We start from the raw sequence: 17,957 nt of genomic DNA, 5'->3' as shown, positions 1-17,957 counted from the left end.
TTGGTCACATTCCTAATGTGTGATTTGAAACCGAGTTCAGAATCTAAAATAACACCTAGGTTTTTTACCTGGTGTTTTATCTTTATTGCCCGTGAATTAAAACATGTGGCCAGATTCTCTCTCTGTGCTTTGGCTCCAACAACAAGCATCTCGGTCTTATCTTGATTTAGCTGGAGGAAGTTGTGAGCCATCCAAGTATTTAAATCACTAATACAGTCAAATCATTTATCCGTGGAACTAAAATCCTCTCATTCTTTCATACCCATAGCCCACGGAGAGTTTTGCAAAAGTGAGGGTTCACACAGAATAAGTGACAAATAACATTTGCTTGTTATTTGGACTTCTTTCAGTCAAACATTTGTATTAGTGATATAAATCCAAACCACCCGGTGGCACATGTTCTGTACTGCACTGAGAGTTCCGAAAACCACAAGTTCACACACACTTTTTTCCTAAAAAGGTGTCAGTTGGCACACACACACACACACACACACACACACACACACACACACACACACACACACACACACACACACACACACACACACACACACACACACACACACACACACACACACACACACACACACACACAAGTGATAAATAATAATCATGTCATGCCAATCCGGCCATGGCTCATTAGCTGCATATTCTACACTGAGAGTTTTGAAAAGTCAACATTCACACACACAGAAAAAGAGAGAGAGATGGAGACAGAATGAACAAGTGACAGATGTCACCCTTCAGATGATCTGTGATGGTAATGAAAGCAGCCTAATGATTATTCACCGCTGTGTCTCAGTGAGGCTTGGCGGTAGAAGGGGGTTGCACCACATCACTGTTTAGTGTTCTGGAGCCCCAGGGATGGGTGAGTCAGCATGTTCAGACCCATTTTGGACACCGTGCTACCCTACACCATGCTACCCTACGGCTGCCCCCATAGAAGAACCCTTTTTTTGGTTCCAGGTAGAACCACCTGTGGAAAGGGTTCTACATGAAAGACAAAAGGGTTCTACCTGGAACCAAAAACGGTTGTCCTATGGGCTAAAGTCGAAGACTTATTTTAGGTTCCGGATGGCACCTTATTCTAAGAGTAATAGGTTGTGAGAGACTGTTTATATTTAAACATTTTAGAGTAGGCAAACTATAGCATGAAAGAGAGAGAGGAAGACAGATACGCAAATATCCCTCTCCAGAGAGCTAACTAAGAAATCCCGTGCAGCACGGAGAAAGGGATGGTTGTGAGAGACTTGAGAACATTCCCTCTGCAGTGCACACACCCAGTGCAGGTATTGGACTGTATGCCTTTGCTCTACTTCCTAATATGAATAATCCATTCCCTCTCAGAAATAATGCAATGATTATACTGTGTATTACTACTAGGTACTTGGTTGAGATCCTCCTGCAACTATCTTGATCATAATTCTATGGATTAGCATCTGTGGTGCACCAGGGTCATGGAGATCAGGCTTTAGTTCAGAGAGTTGTCTGGGACGATTGCACTTTGTGTGTGAACACTTACCCTCCTCTGACAACCCTGATAGAGATGGTCTCCTGTAGTTGCCAGGGTGTGGCATCAACGACATCACTCCACACCTCCATCCTCTGGCCACACATCCCTGGCCGGTCAAAGATGAACATCTGGAAAAGACAGCACCATTTCATAAGAGATGCTCAAAGTAAAACAGCACACTCATGCAGTACATGTACCATGGCCCATCCTCTATCCGAGCACGGACGCTAGATCTGCTCGTCTTTAGCCAATATCTGACGTACATTAAAAGGTTCTGATGAAGGCCACTATCAAAGGGAATGAAGGCTCACACGTCAAGCGTTTAATAAGTTGCTCAAATAAAATGATATGTTTTTAATGGTGAACGAGCATTGCACCGTTTCCTGTTCAATGACGATGTAATTCTTTGGTTGCACCTTCACTCACGTTTGTTAACCCCCCCCCCACCCCACTTCTTTCCGTGCATTAAAAGGAACAAACAGATCTAATGACCAGGCTAACTCTATCCATCCATTTTCAACATCAATCGAAGCAGCAAACAGCAAAAAGACTGAGATGCAACTTAGACACACTGCTTTGTGTTGTGATCCACATGAACGTTCAGGTAAGGTATGCTATTGTGTATCACAGGTAGGCTCTGTAATCAGAAACTGTCAGACCTAAATGTCAAGCAAGCCTGTAGGTGCCATGACGGAGCTGAGATAGAACGGTACAGTTGGGGGAGGAGCAATTTGGTTGCATGCAGGAGCAAGCTTGACATTTAGCTAGGTTCATAATCTCCGTCTTGATGGCAATAGGCAAATGAGGCAGGTGTTTAGCTAGTGTTACTTGTTAGGGTTGAATTACCACAGTAATTGATTAAGAGCGGGATTGTTGAGAGGAGAACAATGGCGTTGGCAAGGCACCGGCGTAACTTCTGCCAACGCGGAAATAATTACGGATGACTAATAATAAGAGATTGAAACTGTTAGCAAACGATGAAACGAAAACATGCCCATCAAGTCCACCACAAATATGTATTTATTTTTCTCAAGTCAAGCTCTGGAAGCTTTGGCAGCCCCGTGCTGCGGTTGCGACCCTTAGGTTGGGAACCCCTGCTCTGTAGTATGTTAGGTCTATAGTGAATGAACTGGGCTTTTAGTAATATTCTCCAAACCAGTGAGTGTGCATTGGAAAAAAGAAAATGTCTTTCTTTGTGAAGACGTGATTTCCACTTCCACATAATTCTGATTGATATATCTAAATGTTCAACAGCCTAAATAGAGAACGATGTTTGGGCTGAGTGAATAAGAATGCAATCATACTAATCTCATTTCCTCAGCTTTTACCATGCTCTTCTCATCCTTAATTACTCGACTTTGGCAACTGTCGGTCTCTGGGGTACCTTGAAGAGTGAAGCCGTTAATTCACTTTTAATTATCATCATTAACAAAAACATGTTTAAGAATGTTATGTGGTTACTATTGCTCCTTGGAGACCTCCATAGTTCAAGTCAAGACAGCTGGCAAAATAAACAATTTTTGATAAGGCTAACTTGGTTGGTGAGCAGATCCCTCATTACATCTAAAAAAAAAGGTTGCAATGGGACATTGACCTTTACTGCAGGACAAAGATGATAGATGAGGGACAGAGATGGGTAATTCCTGTAGTAGTTTCACAGTCAAACAGACACTCACCTTTCCTGGTCGAGGGTTGAGCTTTCCATGTTCTTTCTCCTTGGTGAGCTGCAGACACACAGCGAAAACAGCTCTTTAGTCATTTCCTACTTTACCAAACCACTATAAATAGCACATCGCTATCTAACCTAGCTATCTTTTAAGATGAATGTGCAAACTGTAAGTCGCTCTGTATAAGAGCTTCTACTAAATGACAAAAAATATCAAATGGAAAAACAAAAAGGAACAGTGCATCACTAGACTTTCTACAGTATGTCACGTTTAACTTCTAAATAGTTAACATACCAAACCTCAAAACATCTAAACTACTGCAGCAATAGTACCCAAACGACAGAAATGTAAAATCCACAACCCCCAGCCACCCTGTCAACCCCCTTTTGCAATTACTGATTAACACACAAGGCCACCCATGTCCCATCGCTCCATGAGATGGCAAACATGAACTTCACCTTGAGAGGAACGATGTATGAGACAGACAAAAACAAACTACTGTGTGTGTGTGTGTGCGTGCGGGCATCCACACAATTAACAATATCCTTTGCAGTGATTTACTATGCGTTTCACTTTATTTCAGCACATGCCTAACCATCTCAGCATTAGTTCTGATTAACACCCCATCTAGGTGAACTGGTTCTGAGGAAGACAAGGAGAGGCGAGCGGCCATTCTGACAGCACAACAACAACAACAACAACTCAGATCTTCAGGAGAGAAAGACACATTCTCTTGTCACTTGTTCTACTCTCACCAGACCTTGGCATTCCTTGGTTACACCTTTTTCTCATTGACATGTACTTGGGGGACTGGTGGCATATAGTTGGAATGTGATAGAATGTGTCCACACTGTGGTCTGTAGTCCTTCACCTTTCTGGGTGGACAGGTAGAGAGAGAGTGTGTGTGTGTGTGTGTGTGTGTGTGTGTGTGTGTGTGTGTGTGTGTGTGTGTGTGTGTGTGTGTGTGTGTGTGTGTGTGTGTGTGTGGGGGTGTGTCAGGGATCCCGTTAGGAAAATGTGGCGCCGGACAACTTGACCGAGAAGATATTAAATTATCGGACATTTGAGAAATTTACCGGACCTATATGCACTGGGTGCATAACCCATTAGGGCATCTACCCACGGTGATCAGAATGACAGACATCACATTTTGATTATGGTAATGCATCTTAACAGAACATCAACTCATGTAATGAAGCAGCCAGTAAAACGTCATTTTCAAACATTTGCCAAAATGCAATTTGCGGTTAAACACCATCCTAAACAGCGCACCTGGGAAAACACCATCCTAAACAGAGCACCTGGAAAAACATCATCCTAAACAGAGCACCTGGGAAAACACCATCCTAAACAGAGCACCTGGGAAAACACCATCCTAAACAGAGCACCTGGGAAAACACCATCCTAAACAAAGCACCTGGGAAAACACCATCCTAAACAGCGCACCTGGGAAAATACCATCCTAAACAGCGCACCTGGGAAAATACCATCCTAGACAGCACACCTGGGAAAACACCATCCTAAACAGAGCACCTGGGGAAAGGCCATCCTAAACAGCGCACCTGGGAAAATACCATCCTAAACAGCGCACCTGGGAAAACACCATCCTAGACAGCACACCTGGGAAAACACCATCCTAAACAGAGCACCTGGGGAAAGGCCATCCTAAACAGCGCACCTGGGAAAATACCATCCTAAACAGCGCACCTGGGAAAATACCATCCTAGACAGCACACCTGGGAAAACACCATCCTAAACAGAGCACCTGGGGAAAGGCCATCCTAAACAGCGCACCTGGGAAAATACCATCCTAAACAGCGCACCTGGGAAAACACCATCCTAGACAGCACACCTGGGAAAACACCATCCTAAACAGAGCACCTGGGGAAAGGCCATCCTAAACAGCGCACCTGGGAAAATACCATCCTAAACAGCGCACCTGGGAAAACACCATCCTAGATAGCACACCTGGGAAAACACCATCCTAAACAGAGCACCTGGGGAAAACACCATCCTAAACAGCACACCTGGGAAAACACCATCCTAAACAGCACACATGGGAAAACACCATCCTAAACAGAGCACCTGGAAAAACACCATCCTAAACAGCACACCTGGGGAAAGGCCATTCTAAACAGAGCGCCTGGGGAAAGGCCATCCTAAACAGAGCACCTGGGAAAACACCATCCTAAACAGCGCACCTGGGAAAACACCATCCTAAACAGAGCACCTGGGAAAACACCATCCTAAACAGAGCACCTGGAAAAACACCATCCTAAACAGAGCACCTGGAAAAACACCATCCTAAACAGCACACCTGGAAAAACACCATCCTAAACAGAGCACCTGGGAAAACACCATCCTAAACAGAGCACCTGGAAAAACACCATCCTAAACAGAGCACCTGGAAAAACACCATCCTAAACAGCACACCTGGAAAAACACCATCCTAAACAGAGCACCTGGGAAAACACCATCCTAAACAGAGCACCTGGGAAAACACCATCCTAAACAGAGCACCTGGAAAAACACCATCCTAAACAGAGCACCTGGAAAAACACCATCCTAAACAGCACACCTGGAAAAACACCATCCTAAACAGAGCACCTGGGAAAACACCATCCTAAACAGAGCACCTGGAAAAACACCATCCTAAACAGAGCACCTGGAAAAACACCATCCTAAACAGCACACCTGGAAAAACACCATCCTAAACAGCACACCTGGAAAAACACCATCCTAAACAGAGCACCTGGGAAAACACCATCCTAAACAGCACACCTGGAAAAACACCATCCTAAACAGAGCACCTGGGAAAACTCCATCCTAAACAGAGCACCTGGGAAAACATCATCCTAAACAGCACACCTGGAAAAACACCATCCTAAACAGAGCACCTGGGAAAACACCATCCTAAACAGAGCACCTGGAAAAACACCATCCTAAACAGAGCACCTGGAAAAACACCATCCTAAACAGCACACCTGGAAAAACACCATCCTAAACAGCACACCTGGAAAAACACCATCCTAAACAGAGCACCTGGGAAAACACCATCCTAAACAGCACACCTGGAAAAACACCATCCTAAACAGAGCACCTGGGAAAACTCCATCCTAAACAGAGCACCTGGGAAAACATCATCCTAAACAGAGCACCTGGAAAAACACCATCCTAAACAGCACACCTGGAAAAACACCATCCTAAACAGCACACCTGGAAAAACACCATCCTAAACAGAGCACCTGGGAAAACACCATCCTAAACAGAGCACCTGGAAAAACACCATCCTAAACAGAGCACCTGGAAAAACACCATCCTAAACAGCACACCTGGAAAAATACCATCATAAACAGAGCACCTGGGAAAACACCATCCTAAACAGCACACCTGGAAAAACACCATCCTAAACAGCGCACCTGGAAAAACACCATCCTAAACAGCACATCTGGAAAAACACCATCCTAAACAGAGCACCTGGGAAAACACCATCCTAAACAGAGCACCTGGGAAAACACCATCCTAAACAGAGCACCTGGAAAAACACCATCCTAAACAGAGCACCTGGGAAAACACCATCATAAACAGAGCACCTGGGAAAACACCATCCTAAACAGAGCACCTGGAAAAACACCATCCTAAACAGAGCACCTGGGAAAAGGCCATTCTAAACAGCACATCTCATAGCAGCTCCATACAGGATGTGATAGAGATGAAAATCTATGTTAGAAACTTAGAAAGAGGGTGAATCTAAAGATGCAACAACTACGATGGGTTGCTAATATGACTAGGATTGTATCTTTGGCTTCTGGACAATGAAAGATATTGGATATGAAAACCAATAGAACAGGAGATAAATGGCATATGTGCCAAAATTATATAATTACTCCTGTGTTTGAAGAAATAAGCAAAATCATTCAAAATACTTCCCCAGAAAGCATGACTTAGCCAAAGCGGTATCAAGGATCATTAGCTTCTTTAAAAAAATAGGTGTAGATAGTTACAAATTACAAGCTCATAGGCCTATGCCTAATTGGGAAGCACGCTATTTGGAAAGCGCGTGTGGCAATAGGCCTAGCTGATTATTGAGTTGCGGCTGTCAGTGAAAAGCATGTAAAAATACAGTATGTGTTTAGATAATGTGTCTGAGCATAATTGAAAATGTTGAGACAAGAAGGAGGGGAGTTGTGTGTGTCGAAGACATAGGCGAGTCTCTATACAGAATGGAGCAGTGGTCTCCCGACAATTCTTGCTCATTCAGTGTTTCATTGTGTGAATTGTTTGCACTTTTATCTATATTTTTTATCAATTCCACATTACATACAGTGCCTTCGGAAAGTATTCAGACCCTGATTTTCCCCACATTTTGTTACGTTACAGCCTTATCCGACGATGGATTAAATAAATACAAATCCTCAGCAATCTACACACAATACCCCATAATGACAAAGTGAAAAAAAAGGTTTGTAGAGAATCTGCAGAGATGAATGCGAGAAAACTCCCCAAATACAAGTGTGGCAAGCGTGTAGCGTATACCCAAGAAGATTCTATGCTGCCAAAGGTGCTACGACAAAGTACTGAGTAAAGGGTCTGAATTCGTACACTACCGTTCAAAAGTTTGGGGTCACTTAGAAATGTCTTTGTTTTTGAAAGAAAAGCACAGTTTTTGCCAATTAAAATAACATCAAATTGATCAGAAATACAGTGTAGACATTGATAATGTTGTAAATGACTATTGTAGCTGGAAACAGACAATTTTTTATGGAACACCTACATAAGCGTACAGAGGCCCATTATCAGCAACCATCACTCCACATTGTGTTAGCTAATCCAAGTTTATCATTTTAAAAGGCTAATTGATCATTAGATAACCCTTTTGCAATTATGTTAGCACAGCTGAAAACGGTTGTGCTGATTAAAGAATTAGACTAGTTGAGTATTTGGAGCATCAGCATTTGTGTGTTCGATTACAGGCTCAAAATGGCCAGAAACAAATAACTTTCTTCTGAATCAGTTTATTTTTGTTCTGAGAAATTTAATGCGAAAAATGGCCAAATAACTGAAGATCTCGTACAATGCTGTGTACTACTCCCTTCACAGAACAGCACAAACTGGCTCTAACTAGAATATAAAGAGGAGTGGGAGAACCCTGGTGCACAACTGAGCAAGAGAACAAGTACATTAGAGTGTCTAGTTTGAGAAACAGAATCCAGCATCCCGGAGTCGCCTCTTCACTGTTGACGTCGAGACTGGTGTTTTGCGGGTACTATTTAATGAAGCTGTCAGTTGAGGACTTGTGAGGCGATTTGGTTACATATAAATTGCTGTTAATGCATTTATTAATTACAGTCATTTTCCGTTAGTTCACAACCTGCTAAACCTGTGAGAAACAAGTTTTGGTTTATTTCAAAACCATAATTTACGAGATCTGTACATTTTTTATTGTCTTTTGTTTGGAGTGCTCCAAACGTGTCTGGTTTCTGTCCTGATAATATTGAGGGAGCGCGCGCACCTGAGCACGCATAGACGTACCTGACCTGCTGCGAGGAAATGTAGGAAAGTGTTCTTTTAACATCCATTGTGAATGACATATTAAAACTATAGTTCCTCACAGTAAGCTATTTGAAAAATCTTTCCTACAATCTGACACTCACTAATCACCAATCTTCAGTGTGAAAGAGCAATGGAAGTTATAGGCCTACCGGTGCATTGGCCTATAGGCTATGAGTTCCATGCGTTCATTTATTTAGCTGCCAATGGATCACGGTGTATAATGGTGTATCAATGTGCCCATATGGCAGAGGCTGGTGAACTTGCATTAGTTTACTTTAACTTTGAGATTTTATTCATTTTAATTCAGATTTTTACGATTAACCACGTGACAATGATTTGGAGAAACTAAAAAGTTATTGAAATGAAACTGCTCTACGAAAATGCGCATATGAAAATCACAACTGGCATGTAGAACGGTAGAAATGAGAGGATAAATTGTAAGATTCTCCAAACTTGAAAGTCACGCCCTGCCTATGAAGTCTTTATAAAATAATTGCCTCCAGGTTTCCATGGTTGGATTTTGCCTATAGGCTACTTTGAAGCAAGGTAAGACATGCGCCTCATAATATGAAATAAAACATTCAGGTTTCAAAGAATTAAATATATTTTCATAATGCATACTGCCTCCAGTGCACATCGTAAAGTGGTGGGTGACGAGCTGAGAGCCTGCTGCCTAAACTTTAATGGTGAATGGGAGGCGTGCATCAATTACCAGTTGAGAAATAAAAATAGTAGCTCTTTTTAATCGTGCGCCAAAACTGTTTTTAACACGGGACTTTATTTAGAATTGTTACGCAATGAATGGGCTGATAAAAACACGTTTTACTCCAGCAACAACCAGCTGAGGAGCTGCAGGAGAAATCCCGCTCAAAACAGGCTCTGTACGCTGTACGTGTGTGATCGGTGTGTTTGGATAAATAAGATAAATGATGACTAACGATCTACTCATTTTGGTTGGCACCAGTTTTATTTATTGGCTTTTCATTTGTTTTTATCGGCCAAAAGCAGATGTATGTTTGAAATGTGATAACCAATTTCAAATCCCAACATTGGAACAAAAACTCAAACCGTGTCAAATGTATCTGTCACGTTCCTGACCTGTTTTTCCTTTTTCTTGTGTTTATTTAGTTGGTCAGGGCGTGAGTTGGGGTGGGTTGTCGAGGTGTTATTTTCTTGTTGGGTTGTTTGTGTTCGGCCGGGTATGATTCTCAATCAGAGACAGCTGTCAATCGTTGTCCCTGATTGAGAATCATACTTAGGCAGCCTGTGATTCACGTGGTTGCTGTGGGTGGTTGTATCTCGTGTCTGTGTTTGTACCACACGGGACTGTTTGCGGTTTGTCACGTTTGTTGTTTTGTTATGTATAAGTGTTCAGTCTACGTTAATTAAAGATGACCACTTTCCACTCCGCATATTGGTCTGATCCTTCTCGCCTCTCCTCCTCATCCGAGGAGGAGGATTACGACAATCATTACAGTATCAAAGGTGTCGTGCCAACATCTACAAAATAATGTAATAACGTGCAATTCAAGATAAGGCACAGGCTCGTGCTCTTTCGTTCGTACATCTTGGCTTGCTTGACGAGATGCCTTTGCAGAGCCGTAGCTGAAACATTCTGGAGCAAAACGTATAGAAAATGCTGCAGATGCGTTATGTAAGCCCTAAGTCAACTCGTAGAGTCATTAAACACACCACGTGTATCCGGGATGTCTTTGGGGGTAGAAAAACCCGACTGAAACTGCTGAGAGACGGAGTGAGCAGTCCCACAATAGAGTGATCATCATGTAGTGTCCTCACCTGTCTGGTTACGACACACCGCTGCCAAGGTCCTTTTGTCAAAAGTGATTGAGTGTCGGTTACCGTGGCAATTATCCAGACTGTTTCTGTGTCGAGTGTGCTTTTTCCATTAGCGACTAGGACTTGGTTGTAAAAAACACTAGTCCATGCTAAAGGGCATGACTAGCATGATTCACAACGCATACTACCAGTAAACTTCACCTTTGGGTCTGACCCACAAGTTGGAGTTACAGTTGAAGTCGGAAGTTTACATACACTTAGGTTGGAGTATTTAAACTCGTTTTTCAACCAATACACGCATTTCTTGTTAACAAACTATAGTTTTGGCAAGTCGGTTAGGACATCTACTTTGTGCATGACAGAAGTCATTTTTCCAACAATTGTTTACAGACAGATTATTTCACTTATAATTCACTGTATCACAATTCCAGTGGGTCAGAAGTTTACATACACTAAGTTGACTGTGCCTTTAAACAGCTTGGAAAATTCCAGAAAATGATGTCATGGCTTTAGAAGCTTCTGATAGGCTAATTGACATAATTTGAGTCAACTGGAGGTGTACCTGTGGATGTATTTCAAGGCCTACCTTCAAACTCAGTGCCTCTTTGCTTGACAACATGGGAAAATCAAAAGAAATCAGCCAAAAATTGTAGACCTCCAACAAGTCTGGTTCATCCTTGGGAAAAAACGCCTGAAGGTACCATGTTAATCTGTACAAACAATAGTACGCAAGTATAAACACCACTCCTAGAGATGAACGTACCTTGGTGCGAAAAGTGCAAATCAATCCCAGAACAACAGCAAAGGACCTTGTGAAGATGCTGGAGGAAACAGGTACAAAAGTATCTACAGTGGGGAGAACAAGTATTTGATACACTGCCGATTTTGCAGGTTTTCCTACTTACAAAGCATGTAGAGGTCTGTAATTGTTATCATAGGTACACTTCAACTGTGAGAGACAGAATCTAAAACAAAAATCCAGAAAATCACATTGTATGATTTTTAAGTAATTAATGTGCATTTTATTGCATGACATAAGTATTTGATACATCAGAAAAGCAGAACTTAATATTTGGTCCAGAAACCTTTGTTTGCAATTACAGAGATCATACATTTCCTGTAGTTCTTGACCAGGTTTGCACACACTGCAGCAGGGATTTTGGCCCACTCCTCCATACAGACCTTCTCCAGATCCTTCAGGTTTCGGGGCTGTCGCTGGGCAATACGGACTTTCAGCTCCCTCCAAAGATTTTCTATTGGGTTCAGGTCTGGAGACTGGCTAGGCCACTCCAGGACCTTGAAATGCTTCTTACGGAGCCACTCCCTTAGTTGCCCTGGCTGTGTGTTTCGGGTCGGTCATGCTGGAAGACCCAGCCACGACCCATCTTCAATGCTCTTACTGAGGGAAGGAGGTTGTTGGCCAAGATCTCGCGATACATGGCACCATCCATTCTCCACTCAATACGGTGCAGTTGTCCTGTCCCCTTTGCAGAAAAGCATCCCCAAAGAATGATGTTTCCACCTCCATGCTTCACGGTTGGGATTGTGTCCTTGGGGTTGTATTCATCCTTCTTCTTCCTCCAAACACGGCGAGTGGAGTTTAGACCAAAAAGCTCTCTTTTTGTCTCATAAGACCACATGACCTTCTCCCATTCCTCCTCTGGATCATCCAGATGGTCATTGGCAAACTTCAGACGGGCCTGGACATGCGCTGGCTTGAGCAGGGGGACCTTGCGTGCGCTGCAGGAATTTAATCCATGACGGCGTAGTGTGTTACAAATGGTTTTCTTTGAGACTGTGGTCCCAGCTCTCTTCAGGTCATTGACCAGGTCCTGCCGTGTAGTTCTGGGCTGATCCCTCACCTTCCTCATGATCATTGATGCCCCACGAGGTGAGATCTTGCATGGAGCCCCAGAGCGAGGGTGATTGACCGTCATCTTTAACTTCTTCCATTTTCTAATAATTGCCCCAACAGTTGTTGCCTTCTCACCAAGCTGCCTGCCTATTGTCCTGTAGCCCATCCCAGCCTTGTGCAGGTCTACAATTTTATCCCTGATGTCCTTACACAGCTCTCTGGTCTTGGCCATTGTGGAGAGGTTGGAGTCTGGTTGATTCAGTGTGTGGACAGGTGTCTTTTATACAGGTAACGAGTTCAAACAGGTGCAGTTAATACAGGTAATGACTGGAGAACAGGAGGGCTTCTTAAAGAAAAACTAACAGGTCTGTGAGAGCCAGAATTCGTACTGGTTGGTAGGTGATCAAATACTTATGTCATGCATTAAAATGCTAATTAATTACTTAAAAATCATACAATGTGATTTTCTGGATTTTTGTTTTAGATTCCGCCTCTCACAGTTGAAGTGTACCTATGATAAAAATTACAGACCTCTACATGGGTCGGTCAGGAAAACCTGCAAAATCAGGTTTTCAGGTAGGAAAATCCTCTAAAATCGGCAGTTTATCAAATACTTGTTCTCCCCAATGTACATCCACAGTAAAACGAGTCCTATATCGACATAACCTGAAAGGCCGCTCAGCAAGGAAGATGCCACTGCTCCAAAACCGCCATAAAAAAGCCAGACTACGGTTTGCAAATGCACATGGGGACGAAGATCGTACTTTTTGGAGAAATGTCCTCTGGTCTGATGCAACAAAAATAGAACTGTTTGGCCATTAATGACCATCATTATGTTTGGAGGAAAAAGGGGGTGGCTTGCAAGCAGAAGATCACCATCCCAACCGTGAAGCACGGGGTTGGCAGCATCATGTTGTGGTCGTGCTTTGCTGCAGGAGGATCTGGTGCACTTCACAAAATAGATGGCATTATGAGACAGGAAAATTATGTGGATATATTGAAGCAACATCAAGACATCAGTCAGGAAGTTAAGCTTGGTTGCAAATGGGTCTTCCAAATGGACAATGACCCCAAGCATACTTCCAAAGTTGTGGCAAAATGGCTTAAGGACAACAAAGTCAAGGTATTGGAGTGGCCATCACAAAGCCCTGACCTCAATCCTATGGAAAATTTGTGGGCAGAACTGAAAAAGCGTATGCAAGCAAGGAGGCCTACAAACCTGACTCAATTACACCAGCTCTGTCAGGAGGAATGGGCCAAAATTCACCCAATTTATTGTGGGAAGCATGTGGAAGGCTACACACAACGTTTGACCCAAGTTAAACAATTTCAAGGCAATGCTACCAAATACCAATTGAGTGTATGTTAACTTCTGACCCACTGGGAATGCGATGAAATAAATAAAATCTGAAATAAATAATTCTCTCTACTATTATTCTGACATTTAAAATTCTTAAAATAAAGTGGTGATCCTAACTGACCTAAGACAGGGCATTTTTACTAGGATTAAATGGCAGGAATTGTGAAAAACTGAGTTTAAATGTATTTTGCTAAGGTGGATGTAAACTTCCGACTTCAACTGTATATAACAGTTATACACTGAGTGTATAAAACATTAGGAACTCTTTCAATGACAGACTGACCAGGTGAATCCAGGTTAAAGCTATGATCCCTTATTGATGTCACTTGTTAAATCCACTTCAATTAGTGTAGATGAAGGGGGGGAGACAGGTTAAAGAAGGATGTTTAACCCTCAAGACATTTGAGACATGGATTGTGTATGTGTGCCATTCAGAGGATGAATGGGCAAGACACACTTTTTAAGTGCCTTTGAACAAGGTGTAGTAGTAGTTGCCAGGCGCACCGGTTTGAGTGTGTCAAGGAATGCAAAGCTGCTGAGTTTTTCAAACTCAACAGTTTCCCGTTTGTATTAAGAGTGGTCCACCACCCAAAGGACAACCAGCCAACTTGACACAACTGTGGAAACAGTGGAGTCAACATGGGCCAGCATCCCTGAAGAACGCTTTCGACACCTTTTACTGTACAGTCCATGCTCCGACGAATTGAGGCCATTCTGAGGGCAAAACTCAATATTAGGAAGGCGTTCCTAATGTTTTGTACACTCAGTGATTAATGACTACAACCCACCCAATAGCAATGAGACATCAGTATGTGACGTTGATTGAAATGCCAGGCATACAGTAGGTCCACACGGCAAAGGGATGTTTTCAACTAAATTCACAAAAGCAGGGACGAGCGGGGTATGGAAGCCACCGTTCCCCGTTGAAGGCAGTGAACGTCATTCCGTGAGTGACTATCAAAACCACTAAGAATAGTTGCGGGCACTAACATTTTAGTTTTTAAAATCCTGTATCGCAGTAAAAGAAGCTCGAGTGGCACGCTGGACATGAATTGCCGCAATTGTTCTGCCAATACCGCGGAGTGACCTAACTTTTTAGTGCCTGCAACTGTAGCTATTATCATGCTAATCATCATCATTAATCAAGTCAGGCTAGTACTGCATAGTACATGAGGAAATCCTGGCACTGGAGCAGAAGGTTGACTGACAGATCAGTTACTCAAGTCTTTACCTAGAGTTCAGTACATCCCCCACTCTCTCTTTCTCTCTGTGTCTCTGATTAATTGAGTGAATGCTGTCAGTTCCATCACGTACCCACGCCTCACCGCCTTCCACCATGCAGATCAGATGTCAACCTCAATACAAGCACTGCGGGGTGGGAATGTGCTTACAGAACGTCTTGCAGGCCCAGCATGATCCGTTCAGACTGTGCACAGACTTGTGTAAGAGAGATTAACGGAACAGCGGGTAAAAGAGAAGACTTAATAATTGTTACCCCTCCACCTCCCTCCCTCTTCCTCTCCCGGGCCAGACTGTCGACTCAGCTCTGTCTGATCCACCAGTAAACAGAGGTCTAACTTAAGGGAAACGAGAGATGATAATACAAAAGACGAGGCGTGGCATCCAAAGCAGGATTCGACAGATAGATCGCTGGGTGGAGAAGTGCGATAGAGTCTCGTAAAAATAATACAAGAAAAGAAAACATAACAGTGTGCCAAGATTAATTATGCCCATGCTACCTGGATGGGTAGTTTTCATTAATGTCATATACAGTTGAAGTCAAAAGTTTACATACACCTTAGCCAAATACATTTAAATTCCGTTTTTCCACCATTCCTGACATTTAATCCGAGTACAAATTCCCTGTCTGTTAAACGTCAGAATAATAGTAGAGAGAATGTTAAACGTCAGAATAATAGTAGAGAGAATGATTTATTTCAGCTTTTTATTTATTTCATCGCATTCCCAGTGGGTCAGAAGTTTACACACACTCAATTAGTATTTGGTAACATTGCCTTTAAATGGTTTAACTTGGGTCAAACGTTTCGGGTAGCCTTCCACAAGCTTCTCACAATAAGTTGGGTGAATTTTGGCCCATTCCTCCTGACAGAGCTGGTGTAACTGAGTCAGGTTTGTAGGCCTCCTTGCTCACACACACTTTTTCAGTTCTGCCCACAAATTTTCTATAGGATTGAGGTCAGGCCTTTGTGATGGCCACTCCAATACCTTGACTTTGTTGTCCTTAAGCCATTTTGCCACAACTTTGGAAGTATGCTTGGGGTCATTGTCCATTCGGAAGACCTATCTGCGACCAAGCTTTAACTTCCTGACTGAAGTCTTGAGATGTTGCTTCAATATATCAACCAAATTTTCCTGCCTCATGATGCCATCTATTTTGTGAAGTGCACCAGTCCCTCCTGCAGCAAAGCACCCCCACAACATGATGCTGCCTCCCCCGTGCTTCGCGGTTGGGATGGTGTTCTTCGGCTTGCAAGGCTCCCTCTTTTTCCTCCAAAGATAACAATGGTCAGTATGGCCAAACAATTCTATTTTTGTTCCATCAGACAGTTCTGCAAAAAGTACGATCTTTGTTCCCATGTGCAGTTGCAAACCGTAGACTGGCTTTTTTAATGGCGGTTTTGGAGCAGTGGCTTCTTCCTTGCTGAGCGGCCTTTCAGGTTATGTCGATATAGGACTCGTTTTACTGTGGATGTAGATACTTTTGTACCTGTTTCCTCCAGCATCTTCACGAGGTCCTTTGCTGTTGTTCTGGGATTGATTTGCACTTTTCGCACCAAAGTACGTTCAACTCTAGGAGACAGAACGCGTCTCCTTCCTGAGCGGTATGACGGCTATGTGGTCCCATGGTATTATACTTGCGTACTATTGTTTGTATAGATGAACCTTCAGGCGTTTGGAAATTGCTCCCAAGGATGAACCAGACTTGTGGAGGTAAAAAAAAAAAAACTGAGGTCTTGGCTCATTTCTTTTGATTTTCCCATGATGTTAAGCAAAGAGGCACTGAGTTTGAAGGTAGGCCATAAAATACATCCACAGGTACACCTCCAATTGACTCAAACAATGTCAATTAGCCTATCAGAAGCTTCTAAAGCCATGACATCTGTCACGCCCTGACTTTAGTTATATTTGTTTTCTTTATTTTTTGGTTAGGTCAGGGTGTGACAAGGGTGGTTTGTTTAGTTTTTGTATTGTCTAGGGTTTTTGTTTATCTATGGGCATTTTGTATGGTCTGGGGTTTGTAGGTTTATGGTGGCCTGAATTGGTTCCCAATCAGAGACAGCTGTTTCTCGTTGTCTCTGATTGGGGAGCCTATTTAGGTTGCCATTTTTCATGTTGGTTTTGTGGGTAGTTGTTTTCTGTTTTGTGTTGATGCACTTTACAGGACTGTTTCGTTTTCGTTCATTCTCTTTGTTATTTTGTTTAGTGTTCTGTTTAAAAAAATATTTAACATGAACACTTACCACGCTGCGCTTTGGTCAGACTACTCTTCATCCAACGACGAAAATCGTGACAAAATCATTTTCTGGAATTTTCCAAGCTGTTTAAAGGCACAGTCAATTTGAATGTATGTAAACTGCTGACCCACTGGAATTGTGATACAGTGAAATAATCTGTCTGTAAACAATTGTTGGAAAAATTACTTGTCACGTACAAAGTAGATGTTCTAACCAACTTGCCAAAACTATAGTTTGTTAACAAGAAGTTTGTGGAGTGGTTGAAAAACGAGTTTAATTGACTCCAACCTAAGTGTATGTAAACTTCCAACTGTATGTACAGACATAGATGTAATGTGTCCAAGGCATGTTGCCCATAGTCTGTTTCCCTGAGCAGTGGCACACCTTTTACTGGGGACTGGGTCATGTCCCCCCCACATTTTGAGATTGTATTTTTGTTTATCATTGCAATGTGATACAAAAAGCAGCAACGGTGTGCTTACGGACCATCCGGACACCTCCGAGCGGTCAGGTAGGCTGTTTAGAATGTTCAACAGGATTGATTTAAGACCACGTGGACACCACAGAGCAGGCTGACAGGCTGTGTGAAAGCAAAGCTTCTGGAAGGCTGGCTGAATCAGCACGGGAGAGTTGAGCATAGTTCAGTGTGTATGTGTTTCGCTCTTTCACCAAGTTGTAAAGGCAAGCAGAGCAGAAACTGGCTACTCTTTAGTATTTGGCAAGGTAGCTGCTGTTT

General features: G+C 42.8%; 1 protein-coding gene across 1 annotated transcript in view; it reads right to left on the bottom strand.

Annotated features, from left to right (window-relative positions):
• Nucleotides 1-17,957, bottom strand: part of LOC129831338 (uncharacterized) — a 54,626-nt gene that overhangs the window by 10,201 nt on the left and 26,468 nt on the right. Inside the window, exons 3-4 of the mRNA XM_055894663.1 lie at nucleotides 3,190-3,237; nucleotides 1,523-1,641 (exon numbers count right to left, since the gene is read on the bottom strand). Coding sequence (XP_055750638.1) covers nucleotides 1,523-1,641; nucleotides 3,190-3,237 — 167 coding nt within the window. The remainder of the gene's footprint in view (nucleotides 1-1,522; nucleotides 1,642-3,189; nucleotides 3,238-17,957) is intronic.

Source organism: Salvelinus fontinalis, chromosome 32 (genome assembly GCF_029448725.1).
Source record: "Salvelinus fontinalis isolate EN_2023a chromosome 32, ASM2944872v1, whole genome shotgun sequence".
In the NCBI taxonomy this organism is placed as follows: domain Eukaryota; kingdom Metazoa; phylum Chordata; class Actinopteri; order Salmoniformes; family Salmonidae; genus Salvelinus; species Salvelinus fontinalis.
The sequence above is the reverse complement of the archived record's forward strand: the minus strand, read 5'-3'. Positions and strand labels throughout refer to the sequence as shown.